This window comes from Pseudophryne corroboree, chromosome 7 (assembly GCF_028390025.1).
Source record: "Pseudophryne corroboree isolate aPseCor3 chromosome 7, aPseCor3.hap2, whole genome shotgun sequence".
Lineage (NCBI taxonomy): Eukaryota > Metazoa > Chordata > Amphibia > Anura > Myobatrachidae > Pseudophryne > Pseudophryne corroboree.
The window spans coordinates 325,757,229-325,783,496 of NC_086450.1; the positions used below are offsets into that span (position 1 = coordinate 325,757,229).

The window sequence follows — 26,268 nt, forward strand, 5'->3', positions numbered from 1 at the left end:
CCCAGTGCCAGATACACATGTCCCCACAGTGCCAGATACATATATGTCCCACAGTACCAGATAAACATATGTCCCACAGTGCCAAGTAATAATAATTTATAATAATAATAATAATAATAATTTTATTTATATAGCGCTCTTTCTCCAATAGGACTCAAGGCGCTTAACAGATACATAGCATAATATAGTACAGAAAATAATGAAGAACAGAACGGCTTTTCATAAAATACAGAAGCTTGGAGATATAAAAGGGACATTATGGAAATGCTTGAGTAAACAGGAAAGTCTTGAGTCTACTTTTGAAGGATTCTACAGTTGGGACCTCTCGCACTGTGCGGGGAAGTGAGTTCCATAGAGTCGGAGCCGCATGACTAAAAGCTCGACCCCCAGATGAATTACGGGAGATTCTAGGTACTGCTAAAAGTCCTTCATCTACAGATCGCAGTAATCGAGTGGGGCAGTATGGAGTCAGAAGCTGTTTCAGGTACCTTGGGCCCTGGTCATATAGTGCTTTGAAGCACAGTAAGCCAATCTTGAAGATGATTCGCCATCTAACAGGCAGCCAGTGAAGGGAGTAAAGTATGGGTGTTATGTGGCTAGAACGGGGCTGGCTGGTTAACAGCCTGGCAGCTGTGTTTTGCACCAGCTGTAAGCGGTGCAATTCTTTTGCTGGGAGACCAAGGTAGAGGGCATTACAGTAGTCTAATCGAGATGATACAAATGCATGGATGACTATTGGCAGATCATCTGAGGGAATTAAGTGCTTGATTCTGGCTATGTTCCTCAGGTGAAAGAATGAGGATTTGATTGTGGCTGATATCTGATGTTTAAGTGTCAAGCCACCATCCAGGACAACGCCAAGATTCTGCACACGATCCGTGGTTTGTAATTCTGAATCCCTGAGTGTAAATCCAGTTGGTTGGCTATGCTGCAGTCTTGTCCTTTGATGTTGTGGTCCTATCATAAGGACCTCTGTTTTATCCGAGTTCAGTCGCAGCCAACTGGCACTCATCCGCTCCTGGAGTTCAGCTAGACAGCCATTTAGGGTTGCTATTGGGTTATCAGTGCCCGGAGCAAAGGACAAGTACAGTTGTGTATCATCTGCAGAGCAGTGATAGACTAACCCATGGCGTCTGATTATTTCACCCAGCGGGAGCATGTATACTGCAAAAAGCATGGGTGATAGTATAGAACCTTGTGGGACACCACATGGCAATGGCATTGGTGGTGAGGAGTATAATCCAGACGATACTCTCTGTGACCTGCCTGTGAGAAATTATTTGAACCAGCTTAGGACTGTGCCATCCAGTCAACAAAAATGTATCAGTCGCTCAATCAGAAGCCCATGGTCCACGGTATCAAATGCTGCAGAGAGATCCAGAAGGATTATATTGAACAGTCACCTCTGTCTCTTGCCATCAGAAGATCATTTAACACGCACACTAGGGCTGTTTCAGTGCTATGTCTTCTCCTGAATCCTGATTGGAATGGATCATAGATATCATGGGTTGTCAGACGGGTTTCCAGTTGATTTGCAACCACTTTCTCAATAACCTTTCCTAGAAAAGGAAGGTTTGATACCGGTCTATAGATGGTCATGCAGTCGGGATCTAAATTAGGTTTTTTAAGAAGAGGTCTAACAATTGCTTCCTTTAGGGGTCCAGGAAATATGCCTGTCTGCAAAGAACATTGAACAATTTTTGCAAAGACAGGACCAATTATATCCATACAACCTATTAGAAGCTTGGTTGAGGCACGGTCCAGATCACAGGTGGGTTAGATGCAAAATCCGAGCAATTTCAGCAATGTCCTTTACATCCACTGGGTTAAAGCTGGTCCATGAAGGCAGGTGGCTTATATTGGCAGGTTTTGTAGTTTGATACTCCTTTGATGGCACTGTGGAGATTCCAGCCCGAATGGTGGATATTTTTATTTGCAAAGAAGTTTGCAAACTCGTTGCATCTTGCCTGGGAGAGGGTTTCATCAGTCTGCAGGCATGCTGGCTTGCAAAGCATCTCCACTGTGCGGAAAAGTTGAGCTGGCCTATTGTTTGCTGCCATGATCTCATTTGACAGAAACTGTGATTTCTTACGGGTGATTGTCGATTGATATTCTTTGTTATGCTTTATTCGTTTTATTTTATCATCCACTAGGTTAGTCTTCCTCCATCGTATTTCCAGTCTACGCCCCCTTTTCTTGAGCTCACTAACACTGTTGTCGAACCAGGGAGCTCAACGTTGTGGTTTACGAGGTCTTTTACGCACAGGGGCGATAATATAAATTGCAGCCATAACATCCCTATTATACGGACTAGGGAACAGGGATATTCACAGGCACCCAGTATAGCAGAGAGATCCAGATTTGCTGTTAGAGCCTGGGGAGTCATACCCCTCCTTGAACGATACCTGGTCAACTCCACGGGCAGAGACTTTATTTGAGGGGTTGCAAATGAGAACCAAAGGGAGTGGTGGTCTGACCAGATGACTGGGTTTATTTTTAGGTCAGTGACTTCTAATCCAATCTGAAAGAAAAGATCAAGAGTGTGACCACCTTTATGTGTGGCAGAAGGAATGACCTGTGTGAAGCCCAGATCATTCATTGTGCCCAGGAGGTCTTGGCCAGAGCTCATCATCCACCCATGCATTGAAATCCCCGAGGATGAGCCATCTTTGATGTTCCAGAACCAGGCCAGCCACAGTGTCTGCAATTTCTTGTAGAAATATCTTTCCATCTCCAGGGGGCCGTTAAATGATAAGTACTCTGAAACCTAATCCTGTCGAACTCCGGGCAGCAATGCACTCGAATGAGCGAGTCATTTCAATAGGGTGGACCCTAAGTTTAAGGTCTTTTTGAAGCAGATAGCCACCCCGCCACCCCTGCGGTCCAGTCTTGGGTTGTGGATGACAGAGTAGTTTGTTTGTTGCTGCATTTTCATCTAGCCAGGTCTCTGTAATACAGGCTAGATATGCAGATTCAATAAGGTCAGCAATTGTTGCAGTCTTGTTTCTTATAGATCTGGCATTACAAAGGACTGACCTGATTGGGCATACCAGAGGGCATTCAGTTTTCTTAATGTTAGGTGCAGGCGCTCTGGGTATGGGGGTGCCAGATACACATATGCCCGACAGTGCCAGATACACATATGACACAGTGCCAGATACATATATGCTCACAGTGCCAGCTATGCCCCTAGTGCCAGATATATATATATATATATATATATATGTTCCCCACAGTGCCAGCTATGCCCCCCATGCCAGCTCTGCCCCTAGTGCCAGATATACATGTCCCCACACAGTGCCAGCTCTGCCCCCAGTGCCAGATATACATGTCCTCCCAGTGCCAGATATACATGTCCCCTCAGTGCCAGATATACTTGTCCCCACAGTGCCAGCTATGCCTCCAGTGCCAGATATACATGTCCCCACAGTGCCAGCTATGCCCCTAATGCCAGATATATAGGTCCCCAAAGTGCCAGCTATGCCCTCAATGCCAGTGTCCCCACAGTGCCAGATATGCCCCCAGTGCCAGATATACATGTCCCCACAGTGCCAGCTATGCCCCTAGTGCCAGATATCGATGTCTCCACAGTGCCATCTCTGCCCCCTGTGCCAGCTCTGCCCCCAGTGCCTGGCATACATGTCCCCACACAGTGCCAGCTCTGCCCCCAGTGCCAGATATACATGTCCCCCCAGTGCCAGATATACATTTCCCCCCAGTGCCAGCTATGCCTCCAGTGCCAGATATACATGTCCCCACAGTGCCAGCTATGCCCCTAGTGCCAGATATATGTGTCCCCACAGTGCCATCTATGCCCCCAATGCCAGTGTCCCCACAGTGCCAGATATGCCCCCAGTGCCAGATATCTATGTCCCCACAGTGCCCGATATCTATGTCCCCACAGTGCCAGCTATGCCCCCAGTGCCAGATATCTATGTCCCCACAGTGCCCGATATCTATGTCCCCACAGTGCCCGATATCTATGTCCCCACAGTGCCCGATATCTATGTCCCCATAGTGCCCGATATCTATGTCCCCACAGTGCCAGCTATGCCCCTAGTGCCAGATATATATGTCCCCACAGTGCCAGATATGCCCGTCCCCCCAGTGCCAGGTATACATGTGCCCACAGTGTCAGCAATGCCCCCAGTGCCAGATATACATGACCCCCCCCCCCCTTCCCTCGTGCCCCCCCCCCTTCCCCTCTCCGGCGCCGTGTCTCCCTCCAATTAGGCTCCGGTCCGTGAGCCAATCAAAGCTCGCGGTCCGGCAGCCTTAGCTCTGATTGGCTCACAGACCGGTGCTGAATTGAAGAGTGACACCGCCGCCGGAGACAACTGTATGTGCCGGGCAGCGGCGCATCCGTTACTGCATTTTGTATACCTAGGTGACCCGCTTTTCATATATGTCCGAATCCCCAGGAATGCACTGTTGTATCAGACCAATAGGGATGCTTGGCAGCTCAGCCTCAGCCAATAAGGAATGGGAAGTGAGGCAGCCATCCAATTTGTATACACGGCAGGCCAGCCAATAGAGATTAGGGTGGTACAGTATACCAGTCACAGGAGGAGGGGGTAGGATACAAACACCTGGCAAGTTTGTACATTTATGCCTGCTCCTGTACTGTATGGTGTAGTGACCAGCATGACCGCTTCACAAATCACCGCTTGCATCTTCCTATGGCCACAGACTCCCTGTGAGAGTGAGGGAGACACCCTCTTCATCATCATAATCACCACCTCCTCTCAGGAACAAGTAACTTATGCAATGGTCTGGGAGTAGATCCAAAAGGTAAGAGGAGAGCACCTGCAGCTCAGCCTACACTAATTCATGTATGTTGGTAGTATATTCTTGGGAAATCCCGAGAATCCCGACGCCAAAAATCCTGACACCAGTCAGAAATCCAAAGACGGAATCCTGACAGGGTCAGGAGAACAACGCTGGAATCCCAACAGCCAGCATCCTGAACGTAAGTATAGAGGGTGGGTTACGGCCGGGGAGATGGGAGCCCAAAGCAAATTATTGCTCAGAGTCTACCTTCAATCCGGTGCGTGAGCCAATCAGAGCTCGCGGACCGGCAGCCAAGGCTCCTAATTGGCTGACGGACCGCGAGCTTTGATTGGTTCACAGATCGGCGCCTAATTGAAGGTAGACACCCGCACCGCCACCGGAGACTGAGGGGCAGGAGAGGCTCCTCCCCTCACACACAGGAACAGGACAGCAGCAGCGCGGTAAGCAGCAGGGGAAGGGGGGGGGCATATGTACCTGGCACTGGGGGCATCTCTGGCACTGCGGGGACATGTGTATCTGGCACTGGAGGCATCTCTGTATCTGGCACGGGGGGCATGTGGGGCAATGCGTATCTGGCACTGTGAGGCAATGTATATCTGGCACTCTGGGGGCATTTGTGTATTTAAGATGTCTTATATTTACCTATAAGACATTTTGTTTTACTTGCACCACTGAGTAGGTAATGTAATGTGGGGAGGTAGCGTAGTGATGTAGTGTGGTTAGATCGTTCAGTGATATAGTGCAGGAAGGCAGCTTAGTGATGTAGTATGGGGAGGTAGCGTAGTAATATAGTATGTCACTATATACCCCCTCTTCCCACCTGAGAGAACTTCACTGATCACACTACCTGCGATGGCACATAATAGGCCCTTCCTAAATCTCACCTCCAGGCCCATGTGGACCTTAATCTGGCACATGTTTTACCCAGGTGCTGCTTAACAAATCTAATGTTAAATGCATATTCATATATGGAAAACAAGGGTACAGTATTCCTTTGTGCTAATCTGCCCTCTTTAAAGTATAACATATACCCTACCTAGAAATCACTGCAATTATTATTATTTTTTTGCAGCAATAACAGGTGCTGCACTGTTTGTGTTACAGGCTGAATTCTCAGTCCTTGAGCAGAACAAAGCAAGGAAAAGCCTAGAATTAAATGTAAGGAAGGAACTAAAGTCCTGCTTCCTGTAATGAACAGGCCTTGTTTACAACTTCCTAAATCAAAGAAAGGTGATATTGTATATGAAACAGATTCCAGAAAATGGAATGGAGAGAGCAAACCAAAATTTTTATATTATTTTAGGGTTCTTAAAGGCAGTCTACTTCCGAATTTCAGCCTATATTCACACCATGATAAATAACCACAATTTAAATTACCAGAGCCAACCCCACTTACAGATATGTTCTCTTACATCTTTGCTCTGTGTGCTATAAGTTGCGTTACACATAATGTGTGAGCAGTAGCGGATCTTGCCGCGGGCAAACAGGAATTTTGCCCTGGGCGCCGCAGTCCTGGGGGCGCCGCTACCACCGCCGCCGCCTGTCCCTTCCCACTGGTGCCGTGCGGTGCGCCTGACGTCATTGCGCACCACAGGGCATTGTGGGAGCGGCGTCAGACGCTAGAGTTCATAATTGACCTCTAGCGTCTGTGTGCAGCGCTATAGGAGACACATCATGACGTCTCTCCCATAGATCCGAGGAGCGGCGACCGGAGTCGGCGGACAGGAGCAGCGGTCTGGAAGCAGGAGCAGGCTGGTAAGTATTTTATTTTTTGAAAGCGCAGCTACCTGGGGCACAGCAACAGGGGGCACATCTATTGAGAGCACAGCAACAGGGGGCACAACTACTGAGGGCACAGCAACAGGGGGAAAAACTACTGAGGGCACAGCTACAGGGGGAAAAACTACGGAGGGCACAGCTACAGGGGGCAAAACTACTGAGGGCACAGCTACAGGGGGCAAATATACTGGGGCACAGCAACAGGGGGCAAAACTACTGAGGGCACAGCTACAGGGGGCAAATATACTGGGGCACAGCAACAGGGGTCAAAACTACTGAGGGTACAGCAACAGGGGGCAAGACTACAGGGGCACAACTACTGAGGGCACAACTACAGGGGCACAACTACTGAGGGCACAGCTACAGGGGGCATAACTGTAGCCACACCTCTATTTTTTGACCTACGGCGCACACTAACCCTCTTTTACCTGTGTGTGGGGGGGGGGGGGGGGGGGGCGCAAAGGAAACCTTCGCCCTTGGCGCACACAAGGTCTAGAACTGGCCCTGCGCGTGTGGCCCTGTGTGTGACTGCGACTGTATTTGCATACAAAAATTATATGCAACAGTGTTTTCCTGGAAAACACTGTAACGCGGTATTTCGGATGCAGATACAGCTGCAATTACACACAGAATAGGGTGTGTATTTTGAGAAGATAATTTGTCAGCCTATTGCTTCTGAAATCCTGGGTTTGCCTCAAATATGACACAGACAAACCCCTTTCTAAACCATAACCCCCTCTTACGTGTTTGCATCATGTAATGGAGTATGTCCCAAATCAGGAATCACAGTTGTTGGGATGTATGTGATATCACAATGTTGCCTTTCAATTAATCCTTATGTGAAGTTTAATTTAACCTGCAGTCTACGAATCATAACGCAAGCTGACAAGCCATCCACTTCACTTTGAATCAGTGACATCGTTGAGTCACTCTATGAAGGGATGCAGTGGAGCACACCATTTTGTTGGCTGAAGCTTAACCAATAATCAAATGTCATTTTACCATTTCACAAGGACCCACTTTGTTAGCACTGAACCAAGTAGCTGCATTATTCTAAAAATAAGAATGCATTTCAGGTAGGTCACTTAGGGGGTCATAACGAGTTGATTGCTCGCTAGCTATTTTTTGCAGTGCAGCGAACAGATAGTCGTCGCCTATAGGGGAGTGTATTTTAGCTGTGCAAGCGTGCGATCGCATGTGCAGCCAAGCACTACAAAAAAGTTTTGTGCAGTTTCTGAGTAGCTCATCACTTACTCAGCCGCTGCGATCACATCAGCCTGCAGGTCCCGGAATTTGACGTCAGACACCCGCCCTGCAAACGCTTGGACACGCCTGCGTTTTTCCAAACACTCCAAGGAAACAGTCAGCTGACACCCACAAACGCCCTCTTCCTGTCAATCTCCTTGCGATCGGCTGTGCGAACAGATTCTTCGTTAAATCCATCGCTCAGCAATGATCCGCTTTGTACCCGTACAACGCGCCTGTGCATTTCGGTGCATGCGCATGCGCAGTTCTGACCTGATCGCAGCGAAAAATCCTAGCGTGCGGTCAGGTCAGAATGACCCCCTTAGTCCTAAGTCCACAGCATGTTACTTTATTTACTTTTGTAAACACATATTCATTTTCTATTATTAACATGTAAATTACATTTGTTCTGAATAGTTTCTATTTCTGTTAATAGATTCTTTTAGCCTGTGTAAAACGGAAGCAAAAAGTACAGTATAAATCAGGGCCATCAATAAGAAATACATTTTAATATGGAACTTATCAAATGTCACTTGCCAGGAGATGACCCCGCTAACATCCCATCCTGTTGAAACAAACACCATTACTTTATTTCCAGGTACGGAACCCAGCATGGACAATGAGCCTGCAAAGCAATTGTGTTATCATGGCGCAAGTATAGGCTGTCAGCAGAGCCGGCCATAGGCATAGGCAAACTAGGCAATTGCCTAGGGCATCTGGTATGCCTAGGGACATCAGCAGCTTCTGCTGATTAAAATGATATGCGGCATGCCTATATTCTGTGTGCAGCATTTCATATGCAGATACAGCCACAGTCTCACACAGTATATAGGCATGCTGCATATAATTTTAATTAGCAGAAGCTGCTTGTGCATCATAGCCATATAGGAATGTAAATAAGATGCATTTTCATAAAAAAAATGTGCCGACGTTAGCATTGAGGCAAGATTTATGAGGACACATCTGTATTCAAGCAGAGGTCACAGTGTTAGTGGCAGTGTGAGTATTGTGTGCATGTGAGTAGGTTGGTTGTGCAGTAGTGTTCGGAATATGTGTAAGGAGCATTATGTGTGTCATGTAAAAATGCATTAATAATGTGCAACATATGTGAAAGGGCCACTATGTGTGTCATTATGTGTATAAGGGCATTAATAATGTGCGGCATATGTGTAACAGGGTACTACTGTATGTGTGTCATTATGTGTATATGGGCACTAATAATGTGCAACAAATGTGTAGGGGGCACTGTGTGTGTCATTATGTATATAAGGGTGTTAATATTGTGCGGCATATGTGTAAGGGACATTATGTGTTTAAGGGCATTAATAAAGGTTGTCATAATGTGTAAGGTGCATTATTTTCATAAGGACATTAATAATGTGTCTCATATGTGTAAGGGGCATTACTGTGTGGCATTATGTGTATGAGGTGCTCTACTATGTGGCGTTGCGTATAGAAAGGGCACTACTGTGTCATCTAATGTGAATAAAGAGCAATATGGTGTGGTATAATGTGAATAAGGAGCAATTCAGTGTGATGTAATGTGAATAAGGAGATCTACTGTGAGGAGTAGCGTTTATAAGGTAAAGTGATACTACTGTGGGATGTAATATGAATTATGGACACTATCGCATGATTAAATGTAAATAAAGTTGCAGTACTGTGTGGCGTAATTGGAATTGGGGTTACTATTGTGTGGCCATGCCCCTTGCCAGCAAAAACACACCCCTTTTTGGGCTGTGCGCCAAATGTGCGAACTGTTCCTATTTAAAATATAGGGGGTACAAACCCCAAAATAAAGACTGCTATGTGTTGATGGTGCTGGGAAAGAGGTGCAAGGTCCGAGGCGGAACCAGCGGTGGTGCTAGGGGGCACCAGCCAAAATCTTGCCTAGGGCATCATATTGGCTAAGGCCGGCTCTGGCTGTCAGGGAAGTATACCTCTCTTAGACAGGGCCGTCTTAACAGCAGTGTAGGCCCCTGGGCACAGCAGTGTACTGGGCCCCCTACCCATCCTCCAGCGGTAGGGGTGGGGGGTGCTATCAGCAGCATCTTTGATGTCCCGTGGGTGGTAGGGGATGTTCTATATTCCGCTCAGCATGTAGGACCTGGAGCAGCAATTTCTGCTAATTACTCCTTTACTGCACAGATGGTGGAAGATGGGGTGGGACGGAGAACACTAAACTGTAGAAGAGGCATTGGGATGAATGAAGGAGCCCCGGTACATAACTTCCAGGGTGGTAGGTGGTGTGTAATACGCAGGGGAGGGGTGGATAGTGGAGTGGTCTTAATATTCATAATTTTCCAGTGGGAGGTCAGCTTGCTTGACTGCAGATATCTCCAGTTCCTGGATATAGATTTCTTAGTTTTTAATGTGATAAAAAAAGACTAGAGAGTCCCACCTTTCAGGAGGTTCTGGGGACTTGGGGATCAGAGGTCAGGACCCAGAGCAATCTACCGGTAAAAATATAAAACTGCAAACCAGATGTGTGGAGCTGGAGCAGGGACCAGCTGCTTGAAGACTTATATCTCCAGTTTTGGGCATAGTAGAGACAAGCTGCCAGTGTCCACTGACAGAGAGGAGTCCCATCTTTTGGAGAATATCCTCAGAAAAACTCTAAGTCAGACAGAACCCGAGATATATGGCTGGGAAGATCAATTAACAGTCTTGGATTGGGACCACTGCTTCGAAGTCAGATATCTCCGGTTCCCCAGGGCCGATTTTCAAAAATCTGGTATCCCTTGAAAGAGGGGACCCTCAGCTATCAGTCTAAGGCTCTTAGACTCCTGGGGCCCTTGGGCAAGAGCCCATTGAGCCCATACGAAAAGACGGCCCTGCTCTTAGATATATTGCATAAGTTACAGTGAGATCACACCTTCTAAAGACGTGGCCACACTTCAAAAAGCAAAGCCACTGTGAATGATAGAGGGACTGCAGCATATGTTATAGACAAATGGCCACGCTACCTACAGTATCTGTTTCCGGAGGACTGATTGCAAATCTAGATAATAAATAGCTCTCATTCTTTCATACTTCCCTCCCTCTACTCCTTTCTATTGTTAATCTTTAATATAACCATGTTGACTATTTCAAATCAGTTTGTGATTGATCGGTTATTTTTATGTTCTACATCATTCCTTATAATGTTTTGTATTTTGGTTTTGTCCCATTGTACAAACTTCTCTGAGTTTTTAGTTTTTCCTTTTCTGTCTCATCTAAGCATACCATTTTTCTTAAATAAAAATACATTAAAAATTTGAATGAATAAACAAACAAACATGTATAACATGCAATTCAACCAAGTCATACAAACATCTTTTCTAGAACAGCAAAAGCAGTTTGGTATTTACCTAGTAATATAGAATACGTGACTCCACAGCAGCATTCCAATGTAGTCTCTCATTGTCCAAAACCTTATCAGCACTTGTTGCAAATGATCATTTCCTAATGTGCACTTTCAAAATTGGCCATGGTGAATGAGTACAGCGCACATGTGACGTCATACCCCCCTACTGTTCTCAAAGACATGTGCAGAAGCAATAATTAAGAAAACCATATAATAATAATTAAAAAAAAAAACACAACAAACAGAATTAGAAGACTAAGGGGTTGATGTATCACACAGTGACAAGTGCAGAGAAATGGAGAAGCTGCTCTTCAGGGCTACTTTAAGAGAGGAGGAGGCCCGTGTGCAGCCTCCTCTGTCTTGGCCTCCTCCTCTCTGCTAGCACCTGATAGCAGAGCAGTACTGTAGAGAGTCTGAGTTCTAGAGTGCTCAGACCCTAATGCACATGCGCAGATCTCTGAGCTGCCGTCGGCGCTGGACTCCGGAAGGGTAAGTATTAAAATAAAAGGTGCAGCATGTGCGACGTGGGCCTCCCTGGACACACTGCACCATTATAAATACGCCAGTGCTGCTCGTAGTAACCAATCAGCGTCTACCTACCGTATCACTTTATAGAATTTACTTGAATAATGTTTCCTAGAAGCTGATTGGTTACTATGGGCAACTTCTCCAATCTTTTAACCGCTTGATCCATTTGTTAGAACACAAATATGAGAATCTTCTGGTTAATGTAAAAAGAACCTGCAGCAACTAGGAAAAACTACGTAAACACTCAAAAACACTCTTCTCCGGGCAACAGAGCTTGTAAACGTTTGGTAAGTAAGGAAAGAGAAAAGCTAGTAAGGAACAGAATCACCTGAAAAATTCACATTGCATTAAAGTAATTGATCCACTGCAAACACCTTATATATATATATATATATATATATATATATATATATATATATATATATATATATATATATATATAAAACCTTCGAACAAGAACTTACTATGCTCCTCATAAAAGTTTACAATGAATGTTCTGAGAAGCAAATTCCCAGAGTAAACCCTGGAAGCACAAGCTATATTCATTCCAAAACCTTGTAAGGGCCTATTTTATTGACACGACTACTGACCGACTGCCTTAAGGGGGGTACTCACGGAGCGATCGCTGCTTAAAATCTAAGCAATCTGACCAGATTGCTTAGATTTTAAGCAGTGATCACTCCGTGTGCACCCTTCACAGCGATAGCGATGCGTGCAGGCCAATCTACTTCACCCGCTGGGTGAAATGAGCGGCCCCCCGTCTCCCCCCGCACGCTCAGCACACATCTCTCCCCAAATCGTGCAGTGAATACGGCCCTTTACTTTACTCTGATATAAAGCTCTGCGTGGAGCTGGCAGCTAATAGATCACATAAAATTATTATGGCCTTATCTAATAAAGATCTTGCTGGCTTTGTGGTGGGGAGGAACAGCCCCAGATAATACCAGAAGTGTCTATTAACATTGTAAAAAACATGAAGTTACTTTTGGTCCGTTCAATGGACGCTGAAAAAGTTTTTGACCATCAACATTGGAGCTACATGAAACGCCAACAGTCATGAGAATTTCAACATGGTCAGAATGTAGACGTTGACCTTGTTGACATTAATCATGTAGACAGTGATGAAATGTCGACATGTCAAAATGTCTACATATCATCCCTAGTGGCCCAGCCGTGACTTACCATGCCTGGAAAAAAAGTCAATTTTTTCTGCATTCCCTGGCAATTCATTTTAACAATGCCGACATCATAATGGATGAATGTCATTGTTATGTCAAGCTTTTGACTACATCCCATCCTGGGCAATTTTTTTATTTTTTTTTAGGTCAGTTTTTACAACTTATAGGGGTATATGCAATTGCCGGCGAATCGCGGAAATTTTTCGCCCGTTTTTTTAATTCGACACAATTCGACCGTCGAATTCCGGCAAGTGGGTGCCGGAATTCAACATATTCAATAAAAAACGGATTCGACAGTCCCGCTGTCGAAAAACGGACGATTTGACGGATTTTGATTAGACTTGTAAAAATGTAAAAAAAACGGGAAAAACGGGAAAAACCACGAAAAAAAATTGCGTGGGGTCCCCCCTCCTAAGCATAACCAGCCTCGGGCTCTTCGAGCCGGTCCTGGTTCTAAAAATCCGGGGGAAAAACTGACAGGGGATCCCCCGTATTTTTAAAACCAGCACCGGGCTCTGCGCCTGGTGCTGGTGCAAAAAATACGGGGGACAAAAAGCGTAGGGGTCCCCCGTATTTTTTACACCAGCATCGGGCTCCACTAGCTGGACAGATAATGCCACAGCCGGGGGTCACTTTTATACAGTGCCCTGCGGCCGTGGCATTAAATATCCAACTAGTCACCCCTGGCCGGGGTACTCTGGGGGAGTGGGGACCCCTTCAATCAAGGGGTCCCCCCCCCAGCCACCCAAGGGCCAGGGGTGAAGCCCGAGGCTGTCACCCCCATCCAAAGGCTGCGGATGGGGGGCTGATAGGCTTGAGTAAAATGATAGAATATTGTTTTTTCCAGAAGAACTACAAGTCCCAGCAAGCCTCCCCCGCAGGCTGGTACTTGGAGAACTACAAGTACCAGCATGCGGATGGAAAAACGGGCCCGCTGGTACCTGTAGTTCTACTGGAAAAAAAATACCCAAATCAAAACAGGAGACACACACCGTGAAAGTAAAAGTTTATTTCATACATGTCGACACACACATACTTACCTATGTTGACCCGCCGACTGCCACGCCCCCCTCGTCACTGAAGAATCCGGGGTACCTGTGAATAAAATTATACTCACCTGATCCAGTGTCCGGATCTTTTTAAATAATCCTCGTACTTGGCAAAACAACAAAACGGCAACCCGGACCAAACGGACTGAAAGGGGTCCCATGTTTGGCTGAAGAGACCTTTCTGTGACAGCAGTCACGGGGGGGTCTCTGCATTCGGGGAAAGGGGTCCCATGTGTAAACATGGGACCCCTTTCAGTCCGCCTGGTCCGGGTGTTCGGTTTTTTTTTTTGCCAAGTACATGGATTATAATAAAAGACCACAGGACACTGGATCAGGTGAGTATAATTTTATTTTCAGGTACACCGTGGATTCTAAGACAAGTGGACAGAGGTCGGCGTGTTAACATAGGTAAGTATGTGTGTGTCGACATGTGTGAAATAAAGTTTTATTCTCACGGTGTGCGTGTCCTGTTTTTATTTGGGTATTTTTTTTCCAGTAGAACTACAGGTACCAGCGGGCCCGTTTTTCTCCCGCATGCTGGTACTTGTGGTTCTCCAAGTACCAGCTTGCGGGGGAGGCTTGCTGGGACTTGTAGTACTACTGGAAAAAACAATATTCTTTCAATTTTCAAAAGGCTATCAGCCCCCCATCCGCAGCCCTTGGATGGGGGGGGACAGCCTCGGGCTTCACCCCTGGCCCTTGGGTGGCTGGAGGGGGGGGACCCCTTGATTGAAGGGGTCCCCACTTCCACAGGGTATCCCGGCCAGAGGTGACTAGTTGCGTATTTAATGCCACGGCTGCAGGGCGCTGCATAAAAGTGACCCCCGGCTGTGGCTTTATCTACCAAGCTAGTGGAGCCCGATGCTGGTGTAAAAAATACGGGGGACCCCTACGCTTTTTGTCCCCCGTATTTTTTGCACCAGCACCAGGCGCAGAGCCCGGTGCTGGTTTTAAAAATACGGGGGATCCCATGTCAGTTTTCCCCCCGGATTTTTAGAACCAGGACCGGCTCGAAGAGCCCGAGGCTGGTTATGCTTAGGAGGGGAGACCCCACGCATTTTTTATTCCTGATTTTTACCATTCCATTTAAAATAAATAAATAAATAAATAAAAATAATATATTTAAAAATATATAAATAATACTTGTGCCTCCAAAATAGACAAACCAAGTACCTAATCCCTTCTAATATAAATAGATATGCTATTACCAATAAAAAAAACACAAAAAAACAACATGTTTTTAAAAATTTTTATTAGATTCCGCCAGCAAAGTGTGGCGGATTGAAAATGACGAATTTACTGTCTAAAAGCACTGTTGTCGAATTTACAATCTTCAATTGAATATACTTTTGTCGAATTGCCGCATTTGTACCATTGCAGAAATGTCGAATTTGACAAATGTCGAATTTCAAAAAGTCGAATTTTGAAAGTCCGTTTTTTTTACGAAAAGTACTGAATTGCATTGTCGAATTTTTTTTCTTTGGCGAAAATGTCCCGTTTTTCGACATTTTCGGGAATTCGACCGCAATTGCATATACCCCATAATAATACATTATATTATGGCTTTAATTCACATGCTTTCAGTAATGGTGTTCAGTCATCAAATTTGAGATTGATAACAGAATATGTCAGGGTTGTCCATTATCCCTCTTATCCTTTGTATGAGCCTTCAAAACGTTGACCAAGAAAAGTAACATGATTGAAGATGTCAGGGGGTCCAAAAACAGTGGCATATACAGTAGATAATTTGTGCACAATGGACCATGGGTCAAGGAGGGCCCTGTACTCATGAGATATTTACCAGTGTGGTTTTGTGCTGCACCCTTACCCCTATACTTAATCCTGAATATATAACCAGAAAGGCATAGGAGATATCATAGACACTGGCACTGATAAAAAGAGGTTTGAAAAACCGACCAAAAACCACCATCATCACCGTTGTGTCTGTTTGCCAAAATTGCTCATATACTATCCATCATTTTTAAGTGTCATGTGTAAACCAATATCAATGTTGGTCGATTTTGCTATTCTAAAGTTCGCCTGTTTTCACCTGAAAAAGACAAAAAAACGACCTAAAACCAGACAATGCTTTCCTATCGGCCAAAACCTACCACGTTATTTTTACACCACAGAGCTTTAGAAAAAAAAAAACAATTAGCACCTCTGATGGAGTAAGAGGATTAACAGCCATAGCCTAAATCTCCTGTGTAGACACAAAACAATACATCCCAACTTTTCCTTCCCCTAGATCGGGACCCTTGTGCGCCGTAGACACATGCGACCTGGAAAGGGGCGTGACTGTAGGTGGGAGGGGTGTGGCCGCACAACCCGTCACTGTTTTCAGCATTGTGGGGGCGTGCTCAGGCCTGTGTAGTCTCTGTGCCACCTCAATAAGCTGTTGTTGTTCCTGTGATTCAGGCTCCTGGGACCTCCCAGTCAGATGAAGTGCACATCTCAGGGAAGTGCATAACATAACATAGCATTCTAATGCTATTTTTACTACAGCCAGACCGCACCACATACATTTGTGGCTTTTTATAGGTATCATAATGAAGTATAGGCCGATAGAAGGTGATTTAGAAGTCAAACACACCTGTCAGTTAAAAGTCTATTTGACGTTGATTTTTGGTTGTTGTTTTTTTCATCAAGCCCCCACCTACTTTACTGGGGATGTGGTAAGGATCTGGAAGGGTTCCTTCTCTCCTGGGAGTCAAGAAGAATTCCCAGCAATTTTGAGTCTCCAGGACAGTCAAGGACTATAGGCAACTATTATTATATTGCACCATATATTGGTAACAGCAGTTTGTTTTGTTATTGTGGTCCTGTAACATTGGTGTGAACATCTATAGGGAAGTAGCTGCAGTACAGATGACTGTTATAGTTGGGTTATGTATTAGAATATAAGCTCTCACAAGAGGGGCCCTCTTCCCTCATGTGCTTATCCTTTTCTTACTTTAATAATCTTCAACGGCACCAAATCCTGCGGTAGTCTGCCACCCTTAAATCTATTTCAGTGTCATCTGCTGATGTCGTTTAGTTTATTTACCCTGTACTTGTTCTATATTGTCTTCAATTGTAAACGTGGGTACACACTAGCCGATGTGCTCTATGAGCGACGTCCCCTACTGTTTCCCCTCCCAGGCCGGGCGGTCAGCGGCAGTGCGTACACACTAAGCGATATGCAAACCATATCGCTCAGTGACGTTACGCAGCGGCCGGGCATGCAGTTTTTGGCGACAGTCCAAATTGAGCTGCATGCACGACCGACAGCAAGGGTCTTAACCACTTAACTGGCATGGTCAGATTTCATGCAACTGCGCCGACCCACCCTGTCCCCCCGTTTTTGACGAGGAGATCCGTTCTGCAGATGTGCATAATATAATGTTTAAATATTTAAAAAAATACTTTTTAAATTTTATGAAATAAAATAAATTTTAAAAAACAAAGTTGTTAACGCTTTTGAAAGGAAAAAATCATCAGTTAAGTGGTTTTTAAAGACCCCTGGGGCCGCACATCAATCGGCAGCGGCGGCATACACACTTAGTGATAAATGAAACGTCACTATGGAAGGGTTAAAGTGAGCGACGTCGTTTCATTTATTGCTAAGTGTGTACCCACCTTAAATCACTGTTTTCCTGATTTGATTATTTGTTTAAGTACTCTGTAATTGGGCACTATGGATCCCTTGTGGCGCCATATAAATAAAGGATGATAATAATAATAATAATAATAATAATAATAATAATATTTGCAATGTACTAGCAGGTATTTCCTGTATAGCTGAAATTACATTTATACATAAACATAGTTTGTATGTTTATCAGTAATGAGTAATTACACAATTACATCCCCATATAAATAATAGCTTTCTTGCAAACATATATTTCAAGCACTTTGTGGCCTAGATGGCCCAAGTTGTCCACCCATGCACGACAATCAGCAGTTTAGGTATTTCAGCTGTCCCCTAGATTAATACTCAGCGCAACCATTTATAGGTTGCAAATGCATAACTGAACCTGTAACATTTATATATTTTTTGCTTAAAATAAAATAAAAATTGAGGGCCAGTTTAGAACCATATCTTTCTTAACAGCAACTTTTTCCCCCCTGAAATACTGCTCTGTTTAGTTTCATCTAGAGGGTAGATTTACTTAACATTAACTCTTGTTGCCAATTTGCAACTATTGTTCAAAGACACCAACCATTTGTAGCTTTGACAAATAGTCCATTAGTAAATATACCCTTTGATCTTAATTATGAAAGGGAGGAAATATCAGGACTTCCCAATGTGACACTTTTGTGTGTTAGTATGTTTTTGCTGGTTAAAATAACAATTGCAGCTGGGAAGTGCAAAAGGTCCCATATTAAAAGTATATGCTGATGCCATTTCTCAATACATTAGGAAAAAAAACAAAACACACACAATTGCCTAAGCTGAGCTCTGCAACAAATTTACTAATCTGTCCAACTAGGCATATCATAATTTCCAGAATTTTACACCCCTTAACCTTGGCCTGCAAATCCACCACTGCCCATCAACGTAGGTGCAAAAAAGGGCACATGATTTGACGTGACATTTGGTTAGAAATGCAGGCAGTTGGCTGTAGATATGGATACAAATTATAAACTTTCATCAGGGATACTATTTATGACTATAATAATATGGCCTATACAAGGCAAGCCTTGTAATAGGGTGCATCAAACGCCCCGACATTCGGAATGCTTGCTGTCCCTATTCTTAAAATGTTCCTTTTTAGCATAGAAACAACTGTCCAATTTTTTTTTTGATGTACGATTTGATTTAGGTGGTCCACCTCCAACACCCAAAAAGTGTCTGTATCTTGGTACTAAAGCACGTGTATTGTATTATACAAAACAACTAACTTTAGCAAAACAAAGCCAACTTTTGTATGTGTGCCATGAATGCGTGCCCTACATTGATTTAAGAACATAAGAACATAACAAAGAAAGGGAACAGCATGAAGCCTCATGGGCCTATTGTGGCTGTTCCCATCCAAATCACAAAACATTAATCAAATCATTATTTCTTTTTCAGATTTGTCACATCATAAATAGATTCATGGTTTATGTTTAACATTCTTCAGCTAAATAGTGATTTTCTTACGAAAGACATTGGTGAATGGAAAGAATCTGATGCTTATCAGAATTCACAAACCAATATTCAAGCATTGAATGTTGTCAATGATTGTGCTGAACGTGGTGTCAAGCTTAGTTCAGACTTCTTATCATCGGCTAAGAAGGAAGAGCACTATCAAAATGTACTCCAAGTAGTTACAGATGATCGCAAATAGAGACCAAACTTACATAAGGCCAGCGGCCAGCAATAAGAGAGTTTCAACGTTGTAATAAGCCAACTGTAACATGTTGTTCACTGTTTCGTCACTAATTCTGCTTATATCTCTTTGTTTAGTTGTTAACAATGAATAAATCACTTTATCATTAACCTACTAAATTGTTTTAAGTCCTTGTATCAAAGAAGTTAAAACAAGTGTTACTGCATTTCAAATAAATAGAAATCTTTAATCTTCAGGGGCATGGTGGGCCACATAAATATCATCTCAGATTCTTCACAATTTGTATGCAATATATCCTTAACAGTTCTAAAAAATTTAGCATGCGGACAAATCATTTTTCTTACTTTTAAAAATGCATGGGGCGTTTGATGCACCCTACCTTGTAATATATGTATTGTATTGTATCCTGGATGAAAGTTTTTCTAAACTGAAACATTGGATCTCTTATAGAGTAGCACTATGGTAGATAAAGATCCAGAGATATTAGACATTACAATGTTTTTACGAGAAACTGCCAAAGTTACATTACATGTGAAAAGAGAATTCGGGAAGAAAACTGCCTAGTTACCAGCACACGTCAATCCACTAAACTGTATGAGCATTATTGCCCATCTGACTAATAGCTGCACAATTACTTTTCAGATGTTAATATAGATTTTAAAAAATAATTTCAGCTAGTTTCTATGGGAACCACTTATCATGCGGCCCACTGTATTGTTAAGGACAAACACTAAATGGCTTTCATAACCAAACAATTACAAAGGAAGAGATGCATGGTTTACAATAATAAGACTAATATCACCTATTCAGGAATGGAAACTAATAAATTGAAATGTACCTACACTGCCACAAGCCACCCTGTTGGTTTCTAATGTCTGTTTAGGCAGCTGATGTATTAAGAACAGAAGGCATCTGTAGTATAAATTATATCCTTGAACACCCAATATACAGATGTGTTCTCATACATCTTGCCTCAATAGGCCATGCCGAGGGAGATGCCTTGTTTGAATGAGCTGACAGGTCTCATCAGTGGCGTCGGAACGGGAGGGCAGGTGGGCAGCATGACGGAGGTGCAAGGGCGGTGAGTGCTTACCTCCAGATCCCCGCGGACGACTCCTCCTTTAAACAGTGTGCTGCTGTAGCCTGCTATGCCCTATGTCCTCCTGGCCGACTCTTAATAGATGCATTACAGGGAGGAGGCATGGGACATCCTTGCCTCCTCCTGGTAATGCAACTGTGAAGAGCCGGCTAGGAGGACATGGGGCATAGCATGCTGCATCAACACACTGTTTTTGCTGGAGGAGTCGCCCGGAGGAAATGTAAATGTAATTTTTACTAACCCCCCAAAACTCAAAACATTCTGACGCCCCTGGGTCTCGTGCAACTCCGTTAACCTTGGGCATGTCTTTTGCCGAAAATGCATCTTATTCGTATCGCTATGCAAATAGGATGCACAAGCAGACTCTAATGATTAAAATTCTAAGCAGCATACCCAGGGTAGGTGCTAGGGTGTTCGACGTCTCCCTGCAAACTATATATTTGCGCCCTTAGATACTTTACAAAGGGACAGCGCACATAGGGGGTAATTCAGACTTGATCGTACATGTGCTAAATTTAGCACATCTACGACCACCATCTACGACCACTTTCAGAGACATGCGGGGGGGACGCCCAGCACAGGGCTAGTCCGCCCCACGTCTGGCTCTGCCTCACCCCCTCGCACAGGTACAAAAGCATTGCGTGGCAGCGATGCTTTTGTAACTGAAGAGCAGCTCCCTATCAGCGCAGCTCCTGCTACCAATCGCTTTCCGGGTCGCACAACCCCCGCAGGGTCAGGGCATGCCTGTATTGCCTAGACCGTGACCCAAAAACGGCGGCCCAAGGCCGCCAGACAGCCCCCTCCCGCCCAGCGAACGCCTCTGCCTGACAATCAAGCAGAGGCGATCGCTGGGCAGAAGATGCCAATCGCATCTCTGGCATTCGCCGGTGCACTGCGGCCCCTGTGCATGCGAAATTCAGACCTGATTGCCCGCTGTGCAAAAACACACAGCAGCAATCAGGTCTGAATTAGCCCCATAATGCCCCCTGTAGCAGTGATGCTTATACACATAATGATCCCTGTAGTAGCGACGCTTACACACGTAACGCTCCCTGTAGTAGTGATGCTTACACACATAACGCCCCCCTGTAGTACTGACGCTCACACAAGTGACACCCCATGTAGCAGTGACGCTTACACGTAACGCCCCCTGTAGTAGTGATGCTTACACACGTAACGCCCACCGTAGCAGTGCCACTAATACACATACACACACACAGATACACACCACATACACATACACACATACCACGCCTGCTACGGCAGCACAGTAATGATTGCTACGGCCAACTGGTGTTTTATCGGAAGCCACTGAGCCCAGCCTGCCGCTCATTTCTGCCACTGTGGTGGCACCCAGCCAGGCGCGCAGTACGTGCTGTGCGTGGCCGGGGGCAGCACAGGGGGGGCTGACGTCACACTGTAAAAAACCTCCCAGCTCCGCTTCGTGATGTGACATGATGATGTGACATGATGATGTCACACCACGCGCCCTCCCTCCCGGACGGCCTGCGCTCTCTCTTTTCACACACGCATTTTCAAGCCTCTGTGCTACCCATGCCATGCAACACCACAGGCCGAGGCGGTGTTCCTCTGAGGAGGAATTGGAGCCGCTGCTGGAGTACATGTTCTGCAGAGACTATCACTGAGACAGTAAGTCACTGCTCAGCACTGAGCCTGAAATAGAGGGAGTTAGGCCAGCCAGGGCAGGGGGAATAACGTGATACATTACACACATACACAGTCACACACACATATACACAGATACTGTATACACAAACACACTCACTCACTCTCTTTCTTTCTTTCTTTCTTTCTATACACTAACCTAAGAAAGTCTGGCTGTCCGGAGCTGTAGCAGCTCATCCTCCTGCTGCAGCCTGGTTCTGATTAGCCCCGCCCCTTCTTCCCATGTAGCCCCGCAGCCCTTTTAGGTCCGCACACTGCTACACAGGGGAGGGAGGGGGAGAGGAGGCTTCATGCTGCTGGCACCGCTGCCTGTCATAGTGTGTGACAGGCACAGCAGCCGGCAGCAGTAGGGACATTAGCTCAGCTCAGGGATGCAGAGCGGGGAGAGCGCCTCTCCAGCCTCGCGCCTCCCTTCACTGCATCCCTTTGCTGAGCGGCCAGCGCCGGGCCCTGGGCATACCTATATTCTGTGTACATCTGCATATTTAACGGTACGTTACAGTGTGTTCTAGGAAATCACTGTAACATACCATTTTGTATGCAGATACAGCCATGGTCGCTCACAGAATAAAGGCATATATCATTTTAATCAGCAAAAGCTGCATGTGCATACTATTTGCATCGGTTTGCAAATAAGATTACATTTTGTGGAGAAAGTTGCATGTAAAGATGCTGAGCACTACTGAGTTACACCACGGCATGGCATGACTAGAAGGTATATTTAACATGTAAGGGGGCTAGAAGTAAGTGGACACATCTGAATACCCCACATTTTACTAAATACATAAAAAAAATCCACCCAAAACATAAAATCATACTTGAGCACATTTTTGTGACATTTCCCATTGCGAAGGACTCAGGGACAGGTATTGTGCATGTACATGCAATCTGTGTCATCATGACCCAACCCCATCCCCACTACACAATACAGCAATTCATGGAATTGTGCAGTGGGATGAGGTGCTATAATGATCTAATTAGCAGAGTAACGCACCATCACAACCATGCCCCACCCACCTCACTGGCCAAGTAGATGGGCTACAGGAGAGTTCTTTGCTCTCCCACAAAATTCAGAAGACTCGTGGACACTTCATACACATAAGCAAATATGTTTAAAATGTATTATAGAGTGCCATTCCTCTAATCTGATTGGTCTACTGAAGTTTAAACAGTTCAGCACAGCTCCATACAATAAGCACTAGCCTGTGTATTTGAAGGCACTTGGACTTTCATGTGGCAGGGCCACGGACAACCTTACTGTCTACTGAAGCAATCCAGCAGCATGTATTTATACCACAGCAACATCGAACCACTGATGGCTTCAGGAACCATGACGGCTAAGGAGCATGGCTCTGCTGGATGATTAGAACGACACATCTCAAGCTGATTTAGCGAACGACAGCCAATACGAATTTCTAGATTGAGTAACTTCTTAAAAACTATGTGCCACACTGTAATGTGTATATACTGTATACTGCATTGTATGAATAAAATACACAAGGTATTCCTTACATACTAAAAAAAATGAATGGAGCCCCTCTCCAATGCGCGGAATAGGCTGCCTTAACCGTATACACCAAATATGGGCGTATCCCACTCCCAAAAGACAATATGACAAGAAAAAATAGGTGATATACTATGTAGGGCGCCAAATGACAATGGGTAACAATGGTATGCACGTAATAGTAATAACAATCGAACCAAAATCGTAAATTTGTTTGTATACGTCCTCATATGCAGAAGGGCATTCACAGCAGGGCCTCGATCTGTGCATGTGTTCCCAAGTCCACTTAGAAGTGTCCGCAATAATCAATGGCTTGGGTGGAGGCACTAGGAAAGACCTTCGGCTTCTCTCAGCTTCTGCTTTATTATGGGAGTGACCGAGCCCAGCAAATGGCCGCCACTTCTAAGTGGACTTGGCAACACATGCACAGATCGAGGCCCTGCTGTGAATGCCCTTCTGCATATGAGGAATTCAGAGAACCCCATACATGCCTGAACTCAGGTATTTTTAAGGGACGTACACAAACAAATTTTACGATTTTTGTTTGATTGTTATTACTATTACGTGCATACCATTGTTACCCATTGTCATTTGGCGCCCTACATAGTATATCACCTATTTTTTCTTGTCATATTCCTTACATACTGTACCCCACTTTTGTGACTGTCACAATGCAATAACTTTAGCTTTAAAGATCAACATTCTGAACGAATGTCTCAGAAATAAACTGCATATAATGATCATGCATTGGCTGCTTTGTATGTCTTAGAAATTGTAATTAGGCCGTCAGCAGAAAGTCAAAATATAACACCAACTCCTTTAAAAAAAAAAGTTCCTGGCTCTGTTATTATGCAGCCCCCACAGCCTGAAGACAGATGCAGAAAGGGTGTAACGTACCGCTTCTGAACTTGTCAGTAAGGATTTCATATAAAAGGCAATTATAATACTGCAGCACTTCTTCCATCTTGTTTGTGTTTTGGAAAATCTTGTGCGCAATGTAACAGAAATGCAGGCACGTTCTCTGGTACATGAAAGTGCACAGTAACTCCAGCGGAAATGCCATTTCTTCTCAAGATCTCCTCTCTAGGGGGGTTTCATACTAGGAATCCTACATTCATAAAAACTCACACTTCCTTCTATTAAACTGGTCTTGTCCCAGGACATTAAAATAGAGGCAGTAACCACTAAGAACTATTGCTCTGGTCAATAGGCAAATCAGAGCTGGATAAAGGGCCACATGGGCCTGAGGCTGAAAATGTTCAAGGTAGGGAGGCCAATCCCGGGATCGGCGGGATCCCGGGATTTGGGCCCAAAAATGCCGGGATTTGAATCCTGGGATTGGAGCTTCCAATCCCGGGATTCAAGGGATTACAGTGCGCATGTGCGGGAGGGTGGGTGTAAGTAATGACATTTACTATTAGGCGGGCGACCGCGGCAGCCATGGACAATCTGAACGCGGCAGCACTTCAAATGTAGCGCCGGCCGCCAGCCAATCAGAGCTGGCGGCTCGGCAGCCAATCAGGGAAGCTGCCGCAGCAGCGGCAGCCAATCAGGAGCCACTGCTGCGACCGCTTCCCTGATTGGCTGCCGGTCCTCCAGCTCTGGTTGGCTGGCGGCCGGCGCTTCATTTGAAATGCTCCCGCGTTCAGTGAGTCCATAGCTGCCGCGGCCGCCCGCCTAATAGTGTCATTACTTACACCCACCCTCCCTCTCGCGCCGCTACCAACCCTTCCGCGCCGCTACCTACATCCTCCCTACCGCACCACTACCTACACCCACCCTCCCGCACTGCTACCTACCCCCTCCCTACCTCCCGCACCGCTACCTACACCCTCCCTACCTCCCGCACCACTACCTACACCCTCCCAACCTCCCGCACCACTACCTACACCCTCCCATCCTCCCGCACCACTACCTACACCCTCCCTCCAGCGCTGCTCCCTACAACCTTCACTGGTCCCTACTGCAATCCCGGGATCCCGGGATTGACCGTTTTTCAATCCCGAATCCCGGGATTGGCCTCCCTAGTTCAAGGGCTTATTATGAGAAACAGAGAGCTGTGACCCGTGGTGTATGTGGCTAGGGTGGTGTGGGCATCTACACCTTCACACTATTAGCCCTAATGTCCCCCTAAAACTGTCCAAGTATAAAATTGCATAATTTTGTGAGGAAAATAGAAATACAATTTATGGCTGACCATGCTTACAGCTGGCCTATTATTATGTGGAGGCCTGGAACTGTAGCTCCATCCACCCCACTGCTAATCTGGCCCTGCATTATATGTTAAACCCTTGGGGTAAGTATCGCTGCGGTTGAAACAAGAGTGCGAGTTCTTCTGCACCAGTCTGCTATGGTGCTACTGTGCTGCTGCGAGCTGGGAGGGGTGCTAGGTCAAAATGTCATTTTAACTGCAGTTACCCTGTAAGACACATATCAGACACTCACAATTATAAACTAGACAGAAATAATTTACCACGTTGGAGGATTTACATTGTTTAGTGTTTTTACACTTTCCATTGGTGCAGGATTATTTTCGAGTTACATTAAAGAATTATATTCACCACTGTATGCGATTAATTAGGAGACCAATCCCATTTTCGGAAATCACTGGATTCCTATGGAATCAGTCACTCATAAGACACTTGTGTATTGGTTACAAATGATGCAATGTGAAATGGAGCTTTTTGTTATATAGTACAGTGCTGGGTGGAATTAGTACTTGTTGGAGGTCTGGATGCTGACGTTCAG

General features: G+C 45.2%; 1 protein-coding gene across 6 annotated transcripts in view; it reads right to left on the reverse strand.

Moving 5' to 3' along the window:
• METTL18 (methyltransferase 18, RPL3 N3(tau)-histidine) overlaps positions 1–26,268 on the reverse strand; it is a 379,064-nt gene that overhangs the window by 66,575 nt on the left and 286,221 nt on the right. The window contains exon 4 of one of the 6 annotated variants that reach the window (XM_063934325.1): positions 11,166–11,327. The exons of the other annotated variants lie outside the window; for them this stretch is intronic. Coding sequence (XP_063790395.1) covers positions 11,166–11,218 — 53 coding nt within the window. The 5' untranslated portion in view covers positions 11,219–11,327. The remainder of the gene's footprint in view (positions 1–11,165; positions 11,328–26,268) is intronic. 6 annotated transcript variants of the gene reach the window in all.